At 38.4% G+C, this 22,587-nt stretch overlaps 1 protein-coding gene and 1 pseudogene across 1 annotated transcript in view; both read right to left on the bottom strand.

Moving 5' to 3' along the window:
• The window catches only part of FAM186A (family with sequence similarity 186 member A), a 142,222-nt gene extending 129,372 nt beyond the window's left edge, over window positions 1-12,850 (bottom strand). The window contains 1 exon segment of the mRNA XM_069092510.1: window positions 12,695-12,850. Coding sequence (XP_068948611.1) covers window positions 12,695-12,850 — 156 coding nt within the window.
• A 6,486-nt stretch (window positions 12,851-19,336) lies between these two features.
• LOC138164594 (CCR4-NOT transcription complex subunit 7 pseudogene) lies at window positions 19,337-20,250 on the bottom strand (annotated as a pseudogene).
• Between the last annotated feature and the right edge of the window lie 2,337 nt (window positions 20,251-22,587).

Below are 22,587 nucleotides of genomic sequence, written 5' to 3'. Positions count from 1 at the left end.
TCTCAATGGATTTGGCTTAAGGAGGGAATAACATACACACTCAATTGGGTATCTTAAGAAAGTAGGGGAGAAGGGAATAAGAAGGGGGATGATAAAAGGGAGGGCAGATTAGGATAGAGGGTAGTTAGAAACAAACATATTTTGCATAACTACACATGTATAACATATTGAATTGCTTGTATTCCCAGTGGCGGTAGGTGAGGAGGGAAGAAGGGAGAGAATCTGGAACTCAAAAGTTTTAAAACCAAATGCTAAAAATTGTTGTTACATGCATATGGAAAATAAGATATACAGGCAATGGGGTATACAAATCCATCTTGCCCTTTAAGAAAGTAAGGAGGGGGAGGGAAATAGGAGGATATAAGAGAGGGCAGATTGGGGGAAGGGGTATTCAGTATGCTTGATATCTTGGGGTAGGGGAGAGATGGGAAGAAAATTTGTAACTCAAAATCTTGTGCAAATGAATGTTGAAAACTAAAAAATAAATAAAGAATTAATTAAAAAAAAAAACAGACTAGGCCAAATGGCAAAAGAGGTCCAAAAAGCCAATGAGGAGAAGAATCCCCAGGTGGCTCAGCAAGTAAGAGCACCGGCTCCAGTGTCGGGATGACCTGGGGATCAAATCCGGGCTCAGATACTTAGCACCACACCCAGAAATAACTGGCAGTGTAACCTTGAGCAAGGCACTTAACCCCGATTGCTTTTAAAAAAAGAGAGAAATTATCAGGGAATGCTGTCCCAATATTCTAGAACCAGCAGGTAAAGTAGAAATTGAAAGAATCCACTGATCACCTTCTGAAAGATGAAAACTCCAAGGAATATTATAGCTAAATTCCAGAGTTCCCAGGTTAAGGAGAACATATTGCAAGCAGCCAGAAAGAAACAATTCAAGTATGGTGGAGCCACAGTTAGGCTCACACAGGATTTAGCAGTCTCTTCATTAAAGGATTGGAGATCTTAGAATATGATATTCTGGAGGGCATGGGAGCTAGGATTACAAATAGGAATCACCTACCCAGTCAAACTGATTATAACCCTTCCAGGAGGAAAATGGACATGCAATGAGATAGAGGACTTTCAAGCATTCTTGATGAAAAGATCAGAGTTGAATAGGAAATTTGACTTTCAAGTACAAGACTCCAGAGGAGCATAAACAGGAAAGGGGAATCAAAAGGGACTTATTAAGGCTAAAATGTTTATATTCTTACATGGTAACTCTATTTGTAACTCTAAAGACCCTTCTCATTATTAGGGTAGTTAGGAGTATATATAGACAGAGGGCACAGGTGTGAGTTGAATATGAAGGGATGATATCTAAAAAATAAAATTAAGGTGTGAGAAAGGTATACACTGTGAGAAGGAGAAATGAAGAGGTAGAATGGGGTGAATTATCTCACATAAAAGAAGCAAGAAAAAACATTTACATTGGAGGGGAAGGGGAGAGATGAAGGGGAGTGAGTGAACCTTATTCTCATCAGAATTTTTTCAAAGAGGGAATAACATTCACCCTCAATCATGTATAGAAATATATCTTACCCTACAGGAAAGTAGGAGGAGAAGGGGATAAAAGAAGGGTCCAGAGAGTGATAGACAGGAGGGAAGATTGGAGAAAAGGCAGAAGTAAAATACTTTTGAGGAGGGATAGGATGAAAGGAGAAAGAGAATAGAATAAATGGGGGGGGGAGAATATGGTGGAGGGAAATACAGTTAGCAACAGTAACTGTGAAAAAAATTTTGAAGCTAGTTTCTCTGATAAAGGCCTCATTTCTCAAACATATAGAGAACAGAGTTAAATTTATAAAAATAAGAGCCATTCCCCAATCGATAAATGATCAAAAGATACGATCAATTTTCAGACGAAGTAATCATCTTCTAAAACCATATGAAAAAATATTCTCACTATTGATTGGAGAAATGCAAATTAAAACAATTCCAAGGTACTACTTAATACCTATTAGATTGGATATTAGTACAGAAAAGGCAAATGACAAATGTTGGAGGAGATGTGGGAAAAATGAGACATTAATGCACTGTTGGTGAAGTTGTGATCTGATTCATCTATCCTGTAGAGCAATTTGGAACTATGCTCAAAAGGCTATAAAACCATGCATATCTTTTGACTAAGCAATATCACTATTAGGTCTGTATACCAAAAGAGAAAAAAAAACAAAACAGAAAAGGACCTATATGAATAAAAAATATTTATAGCAGCTCTTTTCTGGGGGCAAAGAATTAGAAAATGAGGGGATGCCCATCCATTGGGGAATACTGAACAAGTTGTGGGAAGTGATTATGATGGAATACTATTATAGTATAAGAAATGATGAGCAGGATGTTCTCAGAAAACACCTGTAAAGACTTGCATGCACTGATACTGAGTAGAGTGAATAGAACCAGGAGAACAGTGTACACAATAACAGCAATATTATGCAATGACCAACTTTGATAGATTTAGCTCTTCTCAGCAGTACAACAATCTAAGACAAGTCCAAAAGAAATGGTGAAAAATGCTATCCACACCCAGAAAAGGAACTATGGAGTCTGAATGCAGATCAAAGGATACTATTTTCTCTTTTTGTTGTTTTTTCTTTCTCATGGCTTTTCCCTTTTGTTCTGATTCTTCTTTCACAACATGACTAATGTGGAAATATATTTAATATGATTGTACATGTACAGCCCATATCAGATTACATACCATCCTGGGGAGAAAGAGGGGGAAAATTTAGAATTCAAAATCTTATTAAAGTGAATGTTGAAAACTAAAGATTAAATTAAAATTTTAATTTAAAATTTAATAAATTAAAATTAATTAAATTTTTAAAAATTTTAATTAAAATTTAATAAAGTAGATTAAAATTAATTTTTATTATTAAAAATTGTAAATTAGATTATATTTTAATTAAAATTATTTATAATTTAAAATAATTATATTAAATTAATTATTTAATTAAAATATTAAATTATTAAATTTAATTTAAAAATAATAAAATAGACACAACCACGGGGGCGGGGGGGAGAGAAATGATGAGCAGGATTCTTGCGGAAAAACCTGGAAAACTAGCATGGACTGATGAAAAGTGAAATGTACTGTGTATAAAGTAACAGCAATACTGTAAGATGATAAGCTGTGAGTGACTTAGCTATTCTTAGCAATACAACAATCCAAGACAACTCTGAAGGATTTATGATGAAAAATGCTATCTAAAGGTTAAAAATCAAGACTTGATTTATAGTTTTGTTAGTTTGAAGAAAATGATGGAGAAGATGTTAATAATCTAAATTAAATTGAGAAGTGTGTCATGGATACATTTTCCCCCCTGAAGAGCCAGTTGTTAAATATTTGCTAGCCTAACACTGCCTAAGCAGTATATTCCATATTCCAGTATATTCCATAACTAAACCCAGGCAGGATCCACTAGAGTTTTGCTTTGTTAGTACAGTCTTCAAAAATTCAAATTCTAATAAGGGAGGATATGGGAGGTAATGGATAGGGATGGATTTGACCCCCCAAAAAGGAAGAAAAAAATAAATAATGAAAAGATCCAGTGAAATATTTTTTAATGTACAAAAGAACAGAAGGAAACACAGGCAAGCAGAAAAGCTCCAAAAGTTATGTGTTGAATTTATTGTTTACTTTTTTTTTTATTATTTTTGCTTTTTTTTTTTTTTGGAGTGCAATTGGGGTTAAGTGATTTGCCCAAGGTCACACGGATAGTTTTTGTGTTGTGTCTGAGGTCACATTTGAACTCAGGTCCTCCTGACTCCAGGGCCAGTGCTCTATTCATTGCACCACCTAGCCACCCCTATTATTTACTTTAAAAGATAAGCAAGCTATACATAACAGATTGACAGTTTCATGTAAAATCATTTTTCTGCTTTACTATGTACATGTAAATGCTCATTTTATTTGGTGTTGGTTAATTTGAGATCTTTTCCAATATCTCATCTTGGTATGGAATTCTGCTTATTGAAATTTAGAGGACATGTATAAACTAATTAATTACAATTATATTATATATATGAGTGTATACATATGATTGTGCAATCATAAGGACTGAAAGAGGTTATGGTGTTAAAAGGTGCTGTTGTTCATATGTTTAAGTTCATTTTAATTGTACAATTGATTAAATACAAAATGAAATTTGTCTTTTAACACTAATACAATTAGTATTAATATTATGCAATAGTAATAGAAAAAGGATTTTCTAAACAAGAGATATTTGCCAGCTAGGTGGCAAAGTAGATAGAGCGCTAGTCCTGGAATTAGGAAGACCTGAGTTCAAATCACATCTCAGACACTTACTAATTGTGTGACCCTGGGCAAGTCACTTAACCTTTGCCTCAGTTTTCTCAACTGTAAAATGTGAATAAGAATAGCACCTACCTCCCAGGATAATGATTATCCCAGGATAGTGCTTATCAAAGTGCTGGGAACATAGTAAGTGATGTATAAATGTTAGTTATCATTGCTGCATTTTGCATTGATAGGCAATATCTGGTGTACTGTGTTCAGTCCTAAGAGTCAGATTTTGGGAAAACATTTGCAAATAGATATTAATGAAAATGGGGCAACCAGGTCATGAAGGAAGTAAAAGTCATGTTATTTGAGGATTAGTTGAAAAAATAAGGAGTGTTTAACTTAGAGAAAAGAAGATCTAGGGAACTTTATCACTATTTTCCAATATTTGAAGAGTCATCAAATGGAAGAGGAATTTGACTGATTCTTTTTGGATCTAAAGGGTAGAACTACGATTAAAGTAGGTAGTGATCAAGAAATAGATTTCCAGCCAAAATAATGAACCTAACAATTAGTACTGTCAAAGATGAAATGATCTACTTACGAAGTGGCAAACTCACCTTCATTAGGTGTCTGGAAGACATTCAGATCCAGTATATTCAGAAACCAGATGACTACTTATCAGGGGTCTGGTAGAGATTTGTTCAATCCAGTTCAATACACATTTTTCAAGCACCCACTATATACAAGGCAACAGGGACAAGGAACATATGGTTCTCTAGGTCCTTAAGTGTAGCCTCTGGCTGAATCCAAACTTCCCAGAACAAATCCCCTTAATAAAAGGATTTGTTCTGTAAAACTTAACTTCAGTCAAAAGGCCACACCAAGGACCTAGAAGGCCACACGTGGCCTCGAGGTCACAGGTTCCTCACCCCTGATGGGGATACAAAAACTGTAACACAAACAAGGAGTTTACAATCTAATAGGGGGTGAGGGTAAAAAAAAAACCATACATAAATAACTATGAGGTAAGTGAGAAGAGGAAAATGCAAGGGAGAAGTCTAGGCAAAATACCATGACAATTTTGAAAATGGAAAAATCATTTTAAGTTCAGGCAGAAGGAAGTAAAAGAAGGCTGCCTGGAGGAAGACACACCAGAACTTTGAAAAAAGGAAGGATTCATACATTCAATGCAATGGGATTAGATTTACGTTCCCTTCCAATTCTAATATTATATAATATTTGACTAACACGGGAAAGGTCAGAGAATATAGAGCTAGAAGGGTTTTTTAAGACCATTTAGTTGAGGAGTTCTTAACCTGAGGCTTGTGAACTTCATTATTATTATTAATTACAACAGTATTTTAATATAATTAGTTTACTTTATAATTCTTTGTATATAGTTTTATACATTTTAAAACATGACTCTGAGAAGGGATCCCTAGGTTTCACCAGACTGCTAAAGGGGCCTAAACACAAAAAAGTTAAGAATCCCTGCTCTGGTACAATCTCCTTATTTTACAAATGGGGAGAGGAGGAGTGACATGGTTAAAGATACACAAAGAGTAAATGCTTTCGCCCTGGTCTTCTTATTCTAAGTCCACTTCTTTCTTTTTCATGTGCTTCCTCTCAGTTACTAATGTCTTTTCCCCCTTAGACCTTACATGGAGGGGGTGAGGAGGGAAAGAAGGATTTATGTGCATTTATGTGGTATCTAATATGTGCCAGGTAATTTACAAATATCTCATTTGATCCCCACAACAACCCTGGTAGTTGGGTGTTGTTATTATCCCCATTTTAGAGATAAGGAAACTGAGGCAAATAGAGGTGATGTGACTTGCCCAGGTCACCCAGCTACTAAGTATCTAAGGCTGAATTTTAATTCATGTTTTCTTGGCTCTGAGCCCAGGGTTCAATCCACTGTACCATCTAGTGGCCTTTAATCAAATACATGGTATTTTGTCTTTCCATTCCAAGACACTTAATTTTTTGAATTTCTAAAAAAAAGTTTAAATTTTTTAAATTAAAAAAATGTTTCATTAATATTTTCTAATTACAGCATACTTCCCAATTAGATTACACACACACACACACACACACACACACACACACACACACACACACACACCTACCTTGTTTTTTACAAAGCAATCAGCACATTGTCCTTGCCTGATGTATATGCCTTGTCTATCACCAAGAAGGAAAGGTCATGCATGCTTCATCCTCAGTCCTCTGAAGTCATGATTATGTGAGGCAGATGCTATAATTATCTCCATTTTACAATTTTATTTTACATTTTGAGGAATTTGAGGTAGTCAGAAGTTACATGACTTGCCCAGAGGTTGCACAGCTAGTAAGAGTCTATGGTTGGATTTTTGAACTTGAATCTTCCCAACATCAGAACCAGTGCTCTGTGCACTATGGCGCCACCTAGCTTCTCAATCAGCTCCAGTTTCCTTCCCACTGCAAAACTGCAGATGGTGATGATAAGAATATGAAGAAGTTGGTGAGAGTAGGCATCCTGCATTGCAGGAAAAAAAAATATTCAGAAAGGGCAGTGGGAAAAGGATCTGGAATTGGCAATGGGTAGCCAGGGTCCATCACTCTTCTAAGGATTTCTGGAGATTAGGGCATGTTGCCCATTAGGATGAGCCTCAGGAAAAGGGCTATAACATAAGGCAAGGATTCCAAACCTTTTAAAGTATGAAGTTGTTAAGTCATTTGTCAGTTGTGTCCAGCTCTTTGTGACCCTATTTGGGGTTTTCTTGGCAAAGATAGTGGAGTGATCTGCTATTTCCTTCTTCAGGTCATTTTGTAGATAATGAAACAGAGGCAAACAGGTTTAAGTGACTTGCCCAAGGACACACAGTTAGTAAGTGTCTGAGGACAGATTTGAACTCAAGAGGAGTCTTTCTGACCCCAGGCCTGCCACTTTATCCACTGAACTCCTGTTAAAAATCTAAAAAGTTCATAGTAGTCAGATTAAGATTAATCATTGAGAATATGCGTGTATGTATTCACAAAAAAGCTACTAGGTAGGGGCAGCCAGGTAGCACAGTGAGTAAGAGCACCAGCCCCGGAGTCGGGAGGACCCGGGATCGGTTCCGGTCTCAGATACTTAACACCCACACACACAAAAAAAACTGGCCGTGTAACCTTGGGCAAGTTACTTAACTCCAATTGCTTTAAAAAAAAAAAGTTACTATGAATTCAGTGACACTATAGAATGAATTTGTATTTCTTAATCACAATATTGACATACATATATTGTTTGGAATGAAACCATGCTCAAAATGACAAATATTGTGTGTCTACATGGAATCTCAGGCCCCTGAAATAATTAACTTCACAGTTCATAAATTGAGCCATGGTTCACAGGTTGAGATATATTGGTCTGGGGAAATTCAGGTTTCATTTAAAACAAGAAGATAGGATACGGCGGCTAGGTAGCACAGTGAGTAGAGCACTGGCCCTAGAGTCAGGAGGACCTCAGTTCAAATCTGGCCTCAGACACTTCACACTTACTAGCTGTGTAACCTTGTGCAAGTCACTTAACCCCAATTACCCTGCCCTCTCCCATCCAAAAAGAAAATAAAGAGAGAGAGAGAGAAGACAGGAAAAAAATTGAGAAATTAGGAAGGATGTAATCATGATAAAACTTTACTCACTATGCAGAGCACAGTGTGAGGGGCTAATGATTCTTAGAATGAGAGAAGACCTGGAAAGAAATTCGAGAAAATTAAAAGACCTATGGCAATAAATGTAGGTAATAGGGATAAAGAAAGGGGGTTTGAGGAGGTCTGACTTAGTTCAAAAGTATTTATTAAGGGCCTACTAAGGAATTGTACTAGGCATGAGAATACAAAGATAGAAAAAAAGTGGTCCTTGCCTTGAAAGAGTTTGTACTCTTGTAGCAGCAAGCACCCCAAGTGTCCTCAGGGTTTGCCGCCACCACAGGTTCTTGGATCTGCTTTGTTAAAGGAAAGCAACTCAAAATGGTTTAACAAGTTTACTTTAATCAGTCAGATATGTATCGTTTACCTCATTCAGGGGAAAAAGGTCAGCACCCCAAACTTCAAAATATAAAGACAGAATTATCAAGACAGAAACAGATCAAGTAGACAGCTTTCCAAACTGTCCAACCATTACATCCATACCCAGTCAACATCTGGGTTTCCACATCTGGGTTTTTCAAAGCCGGGGGACTCTCAACAACGGCTTCCCAGAATTCAGATCAAATCACAGAACACTTCTCAAAGTGAGTCCCAAAACAAAGCTACACATCAGGGTTTATGTAGCCTTCTCCTGGCTCAGAGAATGTAACAACCTTATTGACTCACTGGCCAATCAAGAAGTATCTACTGAAAAACAAGCCTCCCTCCCCAGGTTTCAGGTGCACTTTAGCCTAGGGGCAGGGAAGATCTTCCAAATTTGCATTCCCATTACAACTCTAGGAGGGGAGAAAACATGTACATAATTAATAAAAAAAATATATGTAATATACATGTATATAATACATGCCCACATATACCTATGCACACATACATAGGTAGCAAGAGGGTACTGTATGAACTGATATTTGAAGGGAACTAGGAGCTTCAGGAGGTAGATGATGAGGAAGGGGAGTGTCTGAAAGGAAAGAGACAGCTTATGCAAAGGTGAGGAAGAAAGGGATGAATACATCCTTGCATACAGGAAAAAGCAACAAGTTACCTTGATTAGAAGCTATAGTGTTTGAGGAGGAATAATACAAAATAAGTTTGGAAAGGTAGGCTGGCGCTTGACTGTGAAGTATCTTTAAATACCAAATAAAGGAATTTGTATTTATCCTAAATGGGTTAGCATTTGGGCAGAGTAGTCTTTTGAAGAGAAAGATAATTGAGCTCAGTTTTTTTACAGGTAGAGTTTGAGATGGTGACAAGATATGCCTTGGAAATGTACAGCAGATTCCTTTAAAACTGTAAGTTGTAAGACAATGGTCAACCTGCATTGGTAGATGGAGCTTACTATGCTGCTGAACTCACAGGATAAAAAGACAGACTGAAACAGAGGAAGAGAAGAAGATCCATCTGGTCAATGGAAATAAGGTTTGCAAGGTAAAATCATAAAGAGAGGAAAGAACAGAAGAGCTCCATGGGGAAGGTTAGGAAGGGAAGCATAAGAAAGCACTAAGGTTTAGGGACTGGGAAAAGAGAGAGAAGTTCATGGAAAGGCAGTGTGTTACAATGGAAAGCATATTCAATTTGGAGGCAGGGGACCTGAGTTGAAATCCAAGTTCTTTTCCTTGCTATCTGTGTAAACTTGTGATAATCCTCTCTGAGCCTCGGTGTCCTCACTGGTGAAATGAAAGAGATGGACACGGGGGCCTTTGAGGTCCCTTTCCAGATCCATATTCATGATCCTATGATCCTTGTCAGTATAGCATAGTGAAAAGAGTGGAAATCAGGTCTTCTGATAGGTTGCCTAATCTCCTAATTTCCAATCGATTCTTCTTTTTACCATGCTATAAAAAACTAGAAGGTTAGGGATGAAGTGTCATGTATAAGAAACAGCAAGAATCCCCGTTTGGTTGGACAACAGCGTTCATGGAGGGAAGTAATGTTCAAGGTTGGAAAGGTGGTTTAGAACCTGGTTGGGACAGGTTTTAAATGTCAAGAAGAAGGATTTATATTTTATTCTCCAGGTAATAGGGAGCCAATGGTGTTTGTTCACCAGGAGAGGAATGACATGGTCAGATTTGCACTTTAGAAAAACCACTTAGACTACTTTGTGAAGAATGGATTGGAGTGGGAAGTCACAAGGCAGGTACTTCAATTAGGAAAGTATTGTCATAGTCTAGGCAAGAAGAAATGGGGTAATAAACTAGGGAAGTATCTTTGTGAGTGGAGATAAGGGGAATGATGCTAGAAATGGTTTAGAGATATAAACAATGAGATTTGAAAATTGAGTAACAGGTAGCATGAGGGTAGGGAGTAAAGGATGACACCAAGGTTGTGAGCCTAGACAACCGGAAGGATGCTAATGCCCTTGACAGAAATAGGGGAATTTAGCGGAGTTCTGGGTTTGGGGGAAAAGATAATGAGTTCAGTCTTAGACATGTTGAATAATGTGTACATAATTGTTAGCCAATAAATCCTTGCTGAACTCATGAAGAGATTACTATTTTATGTCCTTGAGGTAAATACAGTTCCTTCTATTCCCTCATTTGGGCAGTAGAACACTGAGTGATAGCATGGCACTGTATTAACTTTGTATTAATCTCTAAGAAGACCAAGAGATGACTCAGTCTGTTTTCCCTCCCACTCCCATACATACAACCATGTAAGAGGCTAGGGTCCTACTAGCCAGTTCATAAATTTGTCCATCTGACCCCCTCACCAAGTGCTAATACATGGCCCTTTGACCTTACCTGAATTTAGGGGATCCAGTTCATCAAATTAAATGCAAAATAGGTACTACATAAATGCCTTGTGTCACTCCTCTTTCCTCAGATCATCCCCAGGCCCAATACATCTACTGCAGGCTTGTCACTGAAGCTCTCTGAGGCAGCTGAGTTAGCAGTTCACTTCAATAGTTCTCTCAAGTATAGGTATTTCAGGGTAAAAAATCAGAGATTTAGATCTCTGGAGCCCAGAGGTCATCTAGTCCAGTCCCCTTATTTTATAAATAGGGAGTGGGGCCTACTGACAGAGAGAGCTCTGAACTGAGATTCAGGCAAGTCTCAGGCTTACTAGCTGCATGACCCTCAGCAAGTCAATTCATCTCTCTTGGCCTCAGTTCCCTCATCTAGAAAATGAGGATAATAATAGTGCCTAGCCCTCAGGTAAGGATTGAATAAAATATCTAAAGTAGTATGCATATCTGAGTGAGCTACATGTACTAGCTATAAGTAATAGCTAACATTTATATGGTGTTTATTATATGCCAGGCACTATACTAAATGTTTTATGACTATTATCTCATCTTATCTTCCCAACAACCCTGAGAGGTAGGTGTTATTATCCCCATTTTACAGATGAGGAAACTGAGGTAAATCAAGCTTTAGTGACTTGCCCAGGTTTACCCAGCTAGCCAAATTTAAACTCAAGTCTTCCTGACTCTGGACCTGGTGCTCTATTCACTGTGCCACCTAACTGTCTAGGTACATGATGACGATGATGACAATGATGATGATGATGATGATGATGATAAAGATGATGATGAAGTTGAGGCCAAGTGAGGTGAGCTGACTTTCCTAAGGTTATAACATGGCAGAACTATTATTTTAATCTTGTTTCACTGATTTCAAATCTAGAAGTCCTTTCCTGGCACCTAGCTGGTTGTTCTAAAAGATGGCTGGTCAGTAGCTAGAAAGTATAGAATGACTGCTTTTCTCTCCTATGCCTAATGGAATTTTTTCCAACCTAAGAATGATTGGAGGCAAGTCAAGTAGGCAAAAATTGTCAAGTAGGCAAAATTAGTCCTTAACAACCATTCTTCACCTTCCCTTTTTGTGCACCTGAGCTCATTTCCTAAATGCAAAATGTTATATACTATTATAAAGGACTAATAATTCTTAATGTGTTCTTTCTCATTGTGGTCTTCATTTTTTATCAGAGATAAAGCCTTAAGTAAAAGAAAAGAGTTGAGTTTCAGATATCAACAGGCAGGAAAAGTCATTTTTTTCATGTAAAAGACCTTCTCTGGTTCTCCTGAAATCATATCAGGGTCTAAGAATATGCAGCTGGAGGTACTCCAGATAGGAGACAGTCTACCTTCTGCTCCAAGTTGCAAAATGGCCAGTTTCACCCCTGAGGATATCCTCAGATGATAAAAAGCTCTGTCTCAAGGTAAAAGTTGTTTGGATGCCCCATCCCAGGCTGGGACAATTGAGGGGTTTAATAACTAGTTGACTGAATGTCTTGAGCTCCTAGGAAAGGCTCAAATCTTGAATTAACTCGTATAACCAATATTGGGTTATTTCTCTATATTTCTGGCATAACAATAGTGAGACATTTATGCTCCTTCCAATGATCAGATATGGAAGAAATTGACTAAAGAGCCTTCCTATCTACTACTGTTCCAACTGTCACTTGTTTGTACTTTATTTTTTACATTCTCCAGTTTTGAATATAGTTCTTAGAGCCATCAAACCACTGATATAAAAATGACATTAATATTGATTTATTAACAAATGATCAAGTAAATGAACATTAAGTTAAAGTCTGTGTTCTTTGATATATATGTGAGGTTAGCTAGGATTCTACAGAATCAGATGAAATTTGTCATCTGGAAACAAGAGGAATCCTTTGAAAAGAAATCTGCCCACATATATCAATTGTCTATTTTCCCCCTCTCTTGCCTCCTCCAAATACTGCTGTTCCCATGAGACAGCTTTTGAATGTTATTAAAACAATTCCAAGATCATTTAACTGAATACTTTTTTTGAAATCAGAAAGCTCTGGATTCTGCACTTACTTCTTTGGCTCGAGTTAGCTGAGATTCTTCTATTCTACATATTACTGTCTTCACTGAGTCAGGTATTTGAAGCCTATGAGGTATTATTTCTGTAAACTTCTCAGATTCTGCGTCATATTCTGAACTTTCTTTTGCGGTATGAGTTTTGGTATACATGTTTGATATTTGGGAGATTCTTTCCTGTTTCCTTAAAGAATATAGTCAAATGCCAATAGAAAGAACCACTAGGCAGCAAGCAAGGGTCTGTTCTGCTCCCAAAGGTTGTCTACTAATAACAAGATTGGTTGCTATCCATAGAATTCCATCCAGATGATGTCAGAATGTATTTTCTGTGGCACTGTCATTGACAAGGCCTACTAGATGTCGAGAATAGTGCTAGGCATTTCATGTGTGGTATGCTAGATGGGATAGAGAAGAATGGTCAAAAGGGAAGCAAATATAAAAGAATGGATGTGAGCCTTATCCTCAAGTAACTTAATAAAACATAACTGCTATAATCCCTATCTAATTCTTGGTTCTCTTTCCCTCCTCTCTTACTTGAGAATTTTATGTCTCAGTCACTATAACTCCTCACCTCAACCACAACATATGTTCATTTAGACCAGTTTAAAAAGTCATAGGACGGGGGTGGCTAGGTGGCACAATGAGTAAAGCACCAGCCCCAGAGTCAGGAGGACCTGAGTTCGGTTCCAGCCTCAGACACTTAATACAAAATAACTAGCCATGTAACCTTGGGCAAGTTACTTAACCCCAATTGCCCTCCAAAAAGGCAAAAAAAAAGTCATAGGATGTTAGAGATGGAAGGGACATTATTAAGTCCAACTCCTTTATTTGAGGGATGAAGTGATTTACCTAAGATTCCCTGGCTATTAAATGGCAGAACCAGGAGCAAAATACAGATGTTTAGTTTCTTGTCCATAACTTCCCAAGATAAAGCTATTTGCCATGGGAAAAACCTAAGGAGCAAATGAGAGCTGTCCATAGTTGAAGCCCATTCAGGGCACCACAGAGGGTATCATGTGCCAATAGCTAAAACAATGCTGGCTCACCAGTTAAATTACATACAAACATTTTGTATAACACCAAACCTTTTTTGGACAGATCTTTTTCTTGATCTCTTCCCCAAATGTTGACTATATTTCTTCTTAGCCTCTTAAATCCCATCACTTTCATATTGTCAACTTGTTATGCATTCTAGATGTATCTTCTGTTTTGAGTAACTATGTACTTTCTCTCTTTTTTAAAGACCACTTCTCCCCATCTAGACCTGAAATTCAGGAGCTATTCACAGAGTTGATACTACTACTTATCAGCACAGGAGCTTTGCCATCCTCTATTTCCAACCTGGGCTAATTGCTCCCTATTCCCAGAGGTTTACCACATTAATGCCAAACTTAACGTGGACACCTGATTGGAATAGCCACTGCAGTTCAGAATTCCTAAACTCAAGAAATTTACAAATTTTATCCTCTCCAGCATCTGAGATTACAAGTGTACACCTCCATGCCCTGCCCCCTGCATAATTTCATATTTCATGGGACAGACTGTGCTAAAAATCATGGTTTTTACACCTGTAATAGGAGGCAGGTAGGAGCTCTGACACTGGTCAGATCTAGTTCAATACAGCAGCCAGGAGCTCTACTTGTCATGAAGGGTGCTGGTATAGAAAAGTGCTCTGGGCATCTGCCAAGTTTTCTGAACCTATCTTAAGCTTGAGGACACTGTGAGAAGTCACCACCAAGGTGAGACGGTAAATATCCACAACCTTAACCCAATAGTTAGCGATTTCAATCCAACGCTATTCTTTGTTTTGAATCCCTTGTACATTCATCTACTGCTACTCTTCTCTTGTCAGACCTCAGCTCTGGATTACTGTCCTCTTACTCCTCTCCCAGTCACAAATCACAGAACTGTACTAGAGGAAGTTCCCTGATGACTCACTGAGAAAGTAAGAGGTGTTCATGCTTTATTAAGGAATACCTTGCTAATACACTAATGCTTCATCATTTATGATTATATTTTATGATTACATTAACTGGGCTGTGGGGGAAGGAGGAAAGGAAGAAAAACAATCCTTCCTCCCTTACAAATCTATAGTAACTTATTCATGAGTTTTATTCATATGCTACTATATTAATAATTATGTACATTACAAAACAATATAAAATAGACCTTTAAAAGGATGAAATAATATCATAGCACACTCACTGATAAAACCAAGGACTTCAGCTGCTAGGGTTAGGATTCACTGCTCAACAGAAACCTCTGGGAAAGCTGGAAAGCAGTATGAAAGAAATTAGATATATGCCAATATCTCACACTATCAACAAGGGTAAGCTCCAAATGACCTAAATGTAGAGTAATGATAAATAAGAGGATCAGGGAAAAAGATACTTTATATAACCATGGAAGAGTTCTTAACCAAACAGTGGAGTTTCAACTCACAGGAGTTAAAAATGAATTATAAATTTAAAGCTGGAAAGGGATCTCAAAGTTGAGCTCCTTTTCACAGATGGGAAAACTAAAGATCTAAGTTAAGTGGCTTGCCAATGATCACATAGCTAGTAAGTGTTTAAAGTAGAAATTGAACCCAGATCTTCAGTTCAGCACTTGATATTTTTTGATTAGATAAAACTGAAAAGTTTTTGCACAAAATAAATGTATTTAGAATTATAAAGGAAATAGTAAATTGGGGGAAATGTTTATAAAAAATTTCTCTGATAAAAGTCTGATCTCCAAGATACATAAAAATTGATTAGATAAGAACAAAAATCATTCTCCAATAGATCAAAGAACATGGCCAGACAATTCTCAAAAGAAGAAAAGAAAGATCTCAACCATTACCTAAAAAAAAAAAAAAGCTCCAAATCATTAAAAAGAGAAGTATAAATTGTTTTTTTAGGCAGTCGGGGTTAAGTAAGTTGCTCAAGTGGCCAGTTATTTCTGGGTGTGGTGCTAAGTATCTGAGCACAGATTTGATCCCCAGGTCATCCCGACACTGGGGCCGGTGCACTTACTCGCTGAGCCACTTGGCCACCCCTAAGCAACTGGGGTTAAGTAACTTGCTCAAGGTTACACGGCCAGGTGTTTCTGGGTGGGTGCTAAGTGCCTGAGCCCAGATCCGATCCCTCAGGTCATCCCGACACTGGAGCTGGTGCTCTTACTCGCTGTGCTACCTGGCCGCCCGAGAAGTATAAATTTTTAAAGATCCTGAGATTTCATAGTAAGCTCATCAGATTGACAAAGATGAGAAAAAAGGAAAAATGACAGTTGTTGGAGGGGCTAAGGAAGGCAACCATGCTAATACATTGTTGTTGGAACTTTTGATCCAGACATTCTGGAAAACAATTGGAACTATGCCCCCAAAAGCCACTAATTGTGCATACCCCTTGACCTAGTGATATATTTACTAAACATATCCCAGAGACATCAAAGAAGCACAAAAATATTTATGACGGAACTTTGTATTGTTGCAAAAAAAAAAAAAAGCAACCTAGAAACAAAATGGATGTCCTTCAATTGGAGAATAGGTAAACAAATTCTAGAATGTTGATATGATGAAATATTATTATGCTAGGGGCAGCTAGGTGGCACAGTGAGTAAGAGCGCCGGCCCTGGAGTTCAGAGGACCCAGGATCGGTTCCGGCTTCAGATACTTAACACCTACACAAAAAAACTTGCCGTGTAACCTTGAGCAAGTTACTTAACCCCAATTGCTTTAAAAAAAAAAAAAAGAAAAAGAAAAAGAAATATCATTATGCTATAAGAAAATGACCAAAAGTAAAGATTTAGAGAAACCTAGTAAGACAGATAAGAACTGAGGCATAGTTAAGTTTACAAAAACCAGAACTATTAAAAAAAAAAACTGAAGGAAAGGAAGGGAAAGAAAGGGAAAGGAAAGAAAAGAAAAGAAAAAAGGAAAAATTCTCATTACAAACAAATTTAGACCAGCAAAAAGAATTCCCACATTGGTCACATATTTTTTTCTGCATTGTATTATCTTTTTTAGTATTTTAAGACAATCACCTCTCTGGCAAGAGGCAAGTGGCATCTTTCATCTTTGGTCTTTGGAACTCATAATTTAACACTGCATTAATCATAATTCTAAGGTCTTTCACAGTTGCTGTTTTTCATTATATTGTTTTCATTTTATACTAGTTATGTGATACTAGTTCTGCTCACTTTGCTCTCTATCAACCACTGAAACATCTCTATCAGCACAGAATAGAACAATAAGAAGTTCTGAAGGAAATACAAATAAGACAGCTTTGAAAGTAACATATTACTGACTAATATGAAAATGTTTCGTATTTTTTAACATGTATAATTGATATATTGCTGGCTTCCTCAGTGGGTGGGAGAGGGGCTGGAGGAAGTGAGAGAATTTGGAATTCAACATTTTTTAATGAATGTAAAAATAAGTATTAAAAAACATAGTAATATATTATTCAATCTTTTTAAAATAATCAAGTTGTATGTAATAAATATTTACATATTCATGTGAAGGTGTCCCTTCCTATTCTAATTTGTATATGGAAGCATTAATTTTGTATGTTTGTTAACTTTTTAAAAATTAATTTTTTTTAAAGTGGGTACTTGAGCTGAGACTTGAAGTAAACCAGGGATTCTAGAAGAAGAAACAAGCAGCAAGTACATGTTCATGTACATACACAAATAATGTTTCTCTTAGTTCTTATGTTTGCACATCAAAGTTCCTATTTCACTCTGGTCTTTTTTATCTGGAATGTTTGAAAGTCCTCTGTTCCATTTTTCCCCTGTGAGACTGTACACAATTTTGCTGGGTAAGTCATTCTCTAAAGTCTAAACTCTTTGCCTTCTGTAATATTATATTCCAAGCTCTCCAGGTCTTTATATTATATTGGTGGATAATAAATCCTGTGTGATCTTGACTATGGCTCCTTGGTACTTAAATTCTTTCATTTTGACTGCTTGTAGTAATTTTTCATGGAGCTGGAAGTTCTGAGTTTTGTTCCTGGGAGTTTTCGTTTTGGAATTTCTTTCAGGAGGTAATCAGTAGATCCTATTTTCACTTTGCCTTCTGATTCTAAGAAATCTGGAGTTTTCTTTTATGATTTCTTGAAGTAATATATCTAGACTTTTTTGTCATGACTTTTAGGTAGCCCAATGATTCTAAAATTATCTTCCCTCAATCTATTTTCTACATCACTTGTTTTTGCTACAAGATACTTTACATTTTCTTCTGTTTTTTTTAAGTCTTTTGACATTGTTTTAATATTTCTTGACGTCACATGACATCATTAGCTTTTATTTAGTCCATTTTAATTTTCAGGGAATTTTTTTTTCTTATTAAGGTTTTTTACCTCTTGTGTCAAGGGGTTAATTTCCTTCATCCTAATTCCTTTCTTGCTGTATCACCTCCAGAAACTCTAGTTTATACTTGTAGCCTGTTTTTCTTTGAAGTTTAGCTTGCAGATATTTTGGAGATTATCTGTCCTTCAGTATATTGCCAGGTTATGAATTCTTCTCTGACTTCACTGTTTTTCCTTCTCAGTCTTAACCCTTTAGTTAACTCCTTCAACATCACACTTTTGGTTACTCTCACACTTCCACCATCAGCTTCCTTGGCTCTTAATGCCATGCTGCTGAACACAATTGGGGAAAATCATGAAAATGCTGCATTTATATAAATTTATGTTCTCTGATATCAAATAGATCCTTGGAGGATTGCAGCAAAGAAATCCTTTGTAGGATGGATTTTCTATTCCACTTTCCAAAGGCTGTTTCGAATTGTCTTCTCTAGCCTCTCATATTATGTATGCTCTGTTCTCAGTTTCACAGATCGGGATCTTGCATTGTAATTTAGTGAAGATATACAGACCATTTGCTTGCTGTGAGCTCCCTCTTCTCCTCTTCCTACATTTCATAAATCTCATCTCCACTATCTCCTCATCTATACATGTTCTGAGAAAGAGGTCCTTTCTCTGCCAACCTTTTGACATGTACCCTTGATTCCATCTTCTCCTATCTTCTCTAGCAGGTTATATCCATAATCATCTTCTCTTACCCTTATCATCTATCTCTGCCTCTTTACTGGCTCTTTCCCCATTGCCTGCATTCTCAAATTTCCACCTTTCAAAAGCAAACAAACCCTCTCTAGATTCTACCATTTCTACAAGCTACTATCCAATATCTCTTCTTCCTTTTCTAGCTAGATTCCTAGATAAAGCTGTCTGTGTTCGTTGCCTCCACTCCCTTTCCTTTTATTAGCTTTTAAATTTTTTGAACTATGGCTTCTAGCTACACCACCCAACCAAACTTCTCTCTCCAAAAAATTTTTTTAAGACTAGAAATGTAAATTTACTTATCAAAATGGGCTATGATAACCAGCAATTAAATCTGCATCCAGTAGGAGAACCAACTTCTGCCTTTCTTAAAACAGATGTAAGGAAAACCCGTAAGAAACAGTCATAACAGAAGGCCATAGAGGTACAAAAAGCCTTCTAGTAGCACCATGGCCAAGTGATTACAGCAGGGGTGTGGGAAAAGGGTGGCCTCGGTCACAGGTTCCCCAACCCTGGTCTAGAACCATCTGGTGACTGAAATGCAGAGTGCACGGCACAGTCCAACAAGCACTGGACCCCAGGCATCAAAAGCCCATGGGCCTTCCGACAGATCACCTTGTGCTTTGGGCCAACTGCTTCCTATCTTTGGGTCTTGGTCCTCTCATTTCTCTCATCTTGAAAAAGGCCATTCCCGTCAGAAAGGAATCGGATCCTGCCTGGTGCTGTGGCCCTATTCGCTCCAACTCCAGCTGCTCCGCCACTTCCTGCAGGTCACCCTTGAGGTTCTTGCAGCTCTTCATGAGGTACTTGACATCGTAGATGACTGGAAAGAACAGTCGGAGAATCTCGAAGAAGTCCAGCTCTTCCTCAGGCAAGTTAGAGTTGGTCAGGATCTTGATCAAATAGCCAAAGTCATAACCACTGTGAAATGAAAGCCACTTGACCCGCTCACACAGCATGACGCCCGATGTCATGAGAAGTTCTGCAAAATGCTGCGTCTCAGTCCCTTCTTCCTCGTGCTTTTTAAATTGGATTCCCGAGGTCGTTAGGAGCTCGATGGAGTCCTGGGTATACATGTCCTCCGTCAAATTGAACTTGAAGTTGAACTGCCACGTTGAAGTCCCCGGGGGGTATTCTCCTTGCTCGTTCATAAACGTTAGCCCAAGCTGGGTTATCTTTAACAGGTCCACGGTGCACCTCAAGAGCTGGTACTGGTAGTCAGCGTTACTTCTGAATTCTCCAATGGGCCTTGCAACCACACCTGGAAACTCGGTGTCCACGGCCACGTAGGTGTACTTGCGGATGACCCGGCGGATCTTCTTCATCTCGTCGTCCAGGTTGCAAGCCCACACTTCACAGATTCTTTGGCTATGGTCTACGGTGGCTGCGGGCATAGTGGGAACGAGGGTCTAGACGCCAACGAGCATCAAATATCACACGTGACGGGAGGCTCGGCTTCCAAACGCGTCCGCTCAGCCTTTACTTCCGGGCCTCCGCCGGTGCCGGTGCCGGTGCCGTTGCGGAGACGTGCTCCTCCGCCTCAACCTCGCCATAGAGTCAAGCCTCACGCCGGCCCGGGAGGCGGGGGCGCGGGAGCCGCGCGGCGCCACCTCTCCGCCTCTCTCCAAAATTATCCATGATATCTTGATAGCTAAATCTGGTGGCCTATTCCCTGACCTTGGTCTTGTTGGCTCCTCTCTCCAGCAAGGTAGCAAAGTTCTTTTCTCTGGGCTTTTGTGACCGTGTACTCTTTGAGGTCTCCGTTTATCAGTTTGACGGCTCCTTTTCATCATCCATATACCACCTGCTAACAGTAGATGTAGCCCAAAGCCTAGTCCTGGGCCTTTTCTCCTCTTTCTGTTCTTTTTTTTTTTTCTTGTTTACTTTATTCACTCACATAGATGTCATCATATTGCTAAGCTCAAGACTCTCAGATATCCAGCCCTAGTCTTTCTTTTGATCTTCAGCCATGCATCACAAATTACCTGTGGGACATTTTGTACTGGATGTCCCATAGGCATCTCATTTTCTTTTTCCTGCCAAGTTTACCTTTCCTCTAAACTTCCCTGTTCCTTTCATGGGTACCATATCCTTCTAGACATCCAGATTCACCATCTCAATATTACCCTCCAACTTCTTAATTTCATATACTATATATATCCAATCAGTTGTCAAATGGTGCCATTTCTATCTCCACAGTGTCTCTTGTATCTGTTTCCTTTTCTACAGTCACATGGATATCACCTTAATTTAGTCCTTTATTGCTCACTTCTTTCCAGGACTATTGCAAAAGTCTTCATATAACTTGGCTCTCTGCCTTAAGTCTATTTCTCTTCCAATCCATCCTCCACGTAGCTGACAAAGTGTTTTACCCAAAGTTCAGATTGGACCATGTCATATCCTACTCAGTAACTCCAGTGGCTACTTATTATCTTTATGATTACATATAAATTCCATTATTTGGCATTTAAAGTAATTCATAATCTGTTCTCTCTTACCTTTTCATATTTATTAAATAATACTATTATTACTATTATTTTATTTTTATTATTCATGCATACTACTGCTCAGGCAAAATGACTTTCTTACCATTTCTCATACATGGTATTCCAACTCCCAATTCCATGTCGTTGGGAGAGAAAGAGGAACCAAGCTGGCAGAATAGCAGGAAGAAATACAGTGAGCTTTCCTCTCCCTTCCCTTTCACTTCTACTAACAGATCTAGGGGATGTGCCACATTGAATTCTGATCAGGAAAGCCAAGAAAAAACTGGTAGTGAGTAATTTTTCTAGCCCAGGTCAGCATAGGGTGTCAGAGAGAAAGGTCTGCAGACATTGGAGATGGGGTCTAGCTAGGAGCATTTGTGTAGAGCATTTTAGCTAAGGGAGAGGCTGTTCGCCAGGATAAGAAGACATCCTAGACAGAGTAGAAAGGGGCATCACCTTGTGTAGAATGCAGGAATAGGGGCAAAGTGGCAGCTTTGTTGCTAATTACCCAGTTCTGAGGTACAGATCCAGGGCAACTAAGGAAGGGACCTAAGCCACAGGGAGGCATTCCAGGGTGAGGCATAGTCATCGGCCCTAGGCTGTAGACTTAGCAAAGAGAAAGTTCAGTAGCAAGCAGCAGCTGTGTGGTTCTAGCCCCAGGAAAGGACTTCAGTCCCCATTCCAGCTTCTAGTCCAGTCTGAATATTTAAACTGTGGCCAAGGGCTATTGATTTCACCTTTGCAAAATCTCTCAAATACACCCCCTTTTCTCTTCTGACACTGCCACCACCCTAGTACAGGCCCTCATTATGTAATACCTGGACTATTGTAGTAACCTGCAGATGGGTCTGCCTGCCTTAAGTGTTTCCCCGCTTTAATCTATCCCCCATTCAGACACTAACATGATTTTCCTAAAATGATGGTCTGATCATGTCACCCCCATCCCCACTCAGTAAATTCCAGTGGCTTTCTATCACCTTCAGTATCAAATACAAAATCCTCTGCTTTGTAATCAAAGACCTTCATAACTTATCATTCTCCTACCCTTCTAGTCTCCTTATACCTTACTCTCTAATACATACTCTTCATTCCAGTAACACTGACCTCCTTGTTTGTCCATGAAAAGACCTTTAGTCTCTGAGCTCGGGGTATTTTTTCTGGCTGTTCCCCATGCCTGGAATTCTCTCTCTCCTCTTCTCTACTTCCTGGCTTCCATGACATCCTCAAATCCCAACTAAATTCCATCTTCTACAGGAAGTTTATCTCAACCCCTCTTATTTCTAGCACCTTAGACCTTTCCTATTTACCTGTATATAACTTGTTTGTACATATTTGTTTACTTGTTGTCTCCCCTGTTAGATTG

Source organism: Petaurus breviceps, unplaced genomic scaffold, assembly GCF_028583685.1.
Source record: "Petaurus breviceps papuanus isolate PSGF00001 unplaced genomic scaffold, PetGlider_PUasm1.0 191, whole genome shotgun sequence".
NCBI lineage: Eukaryota > Metazoa > Chordata > Mammalia > Diprotodontia > Petauridae > Petaurus > Petaurus breviceps.
Note: the sequence above shows the minus strand (reverse complement) of the source record. Positions and strands in the feature narration are given on the sequence as shown.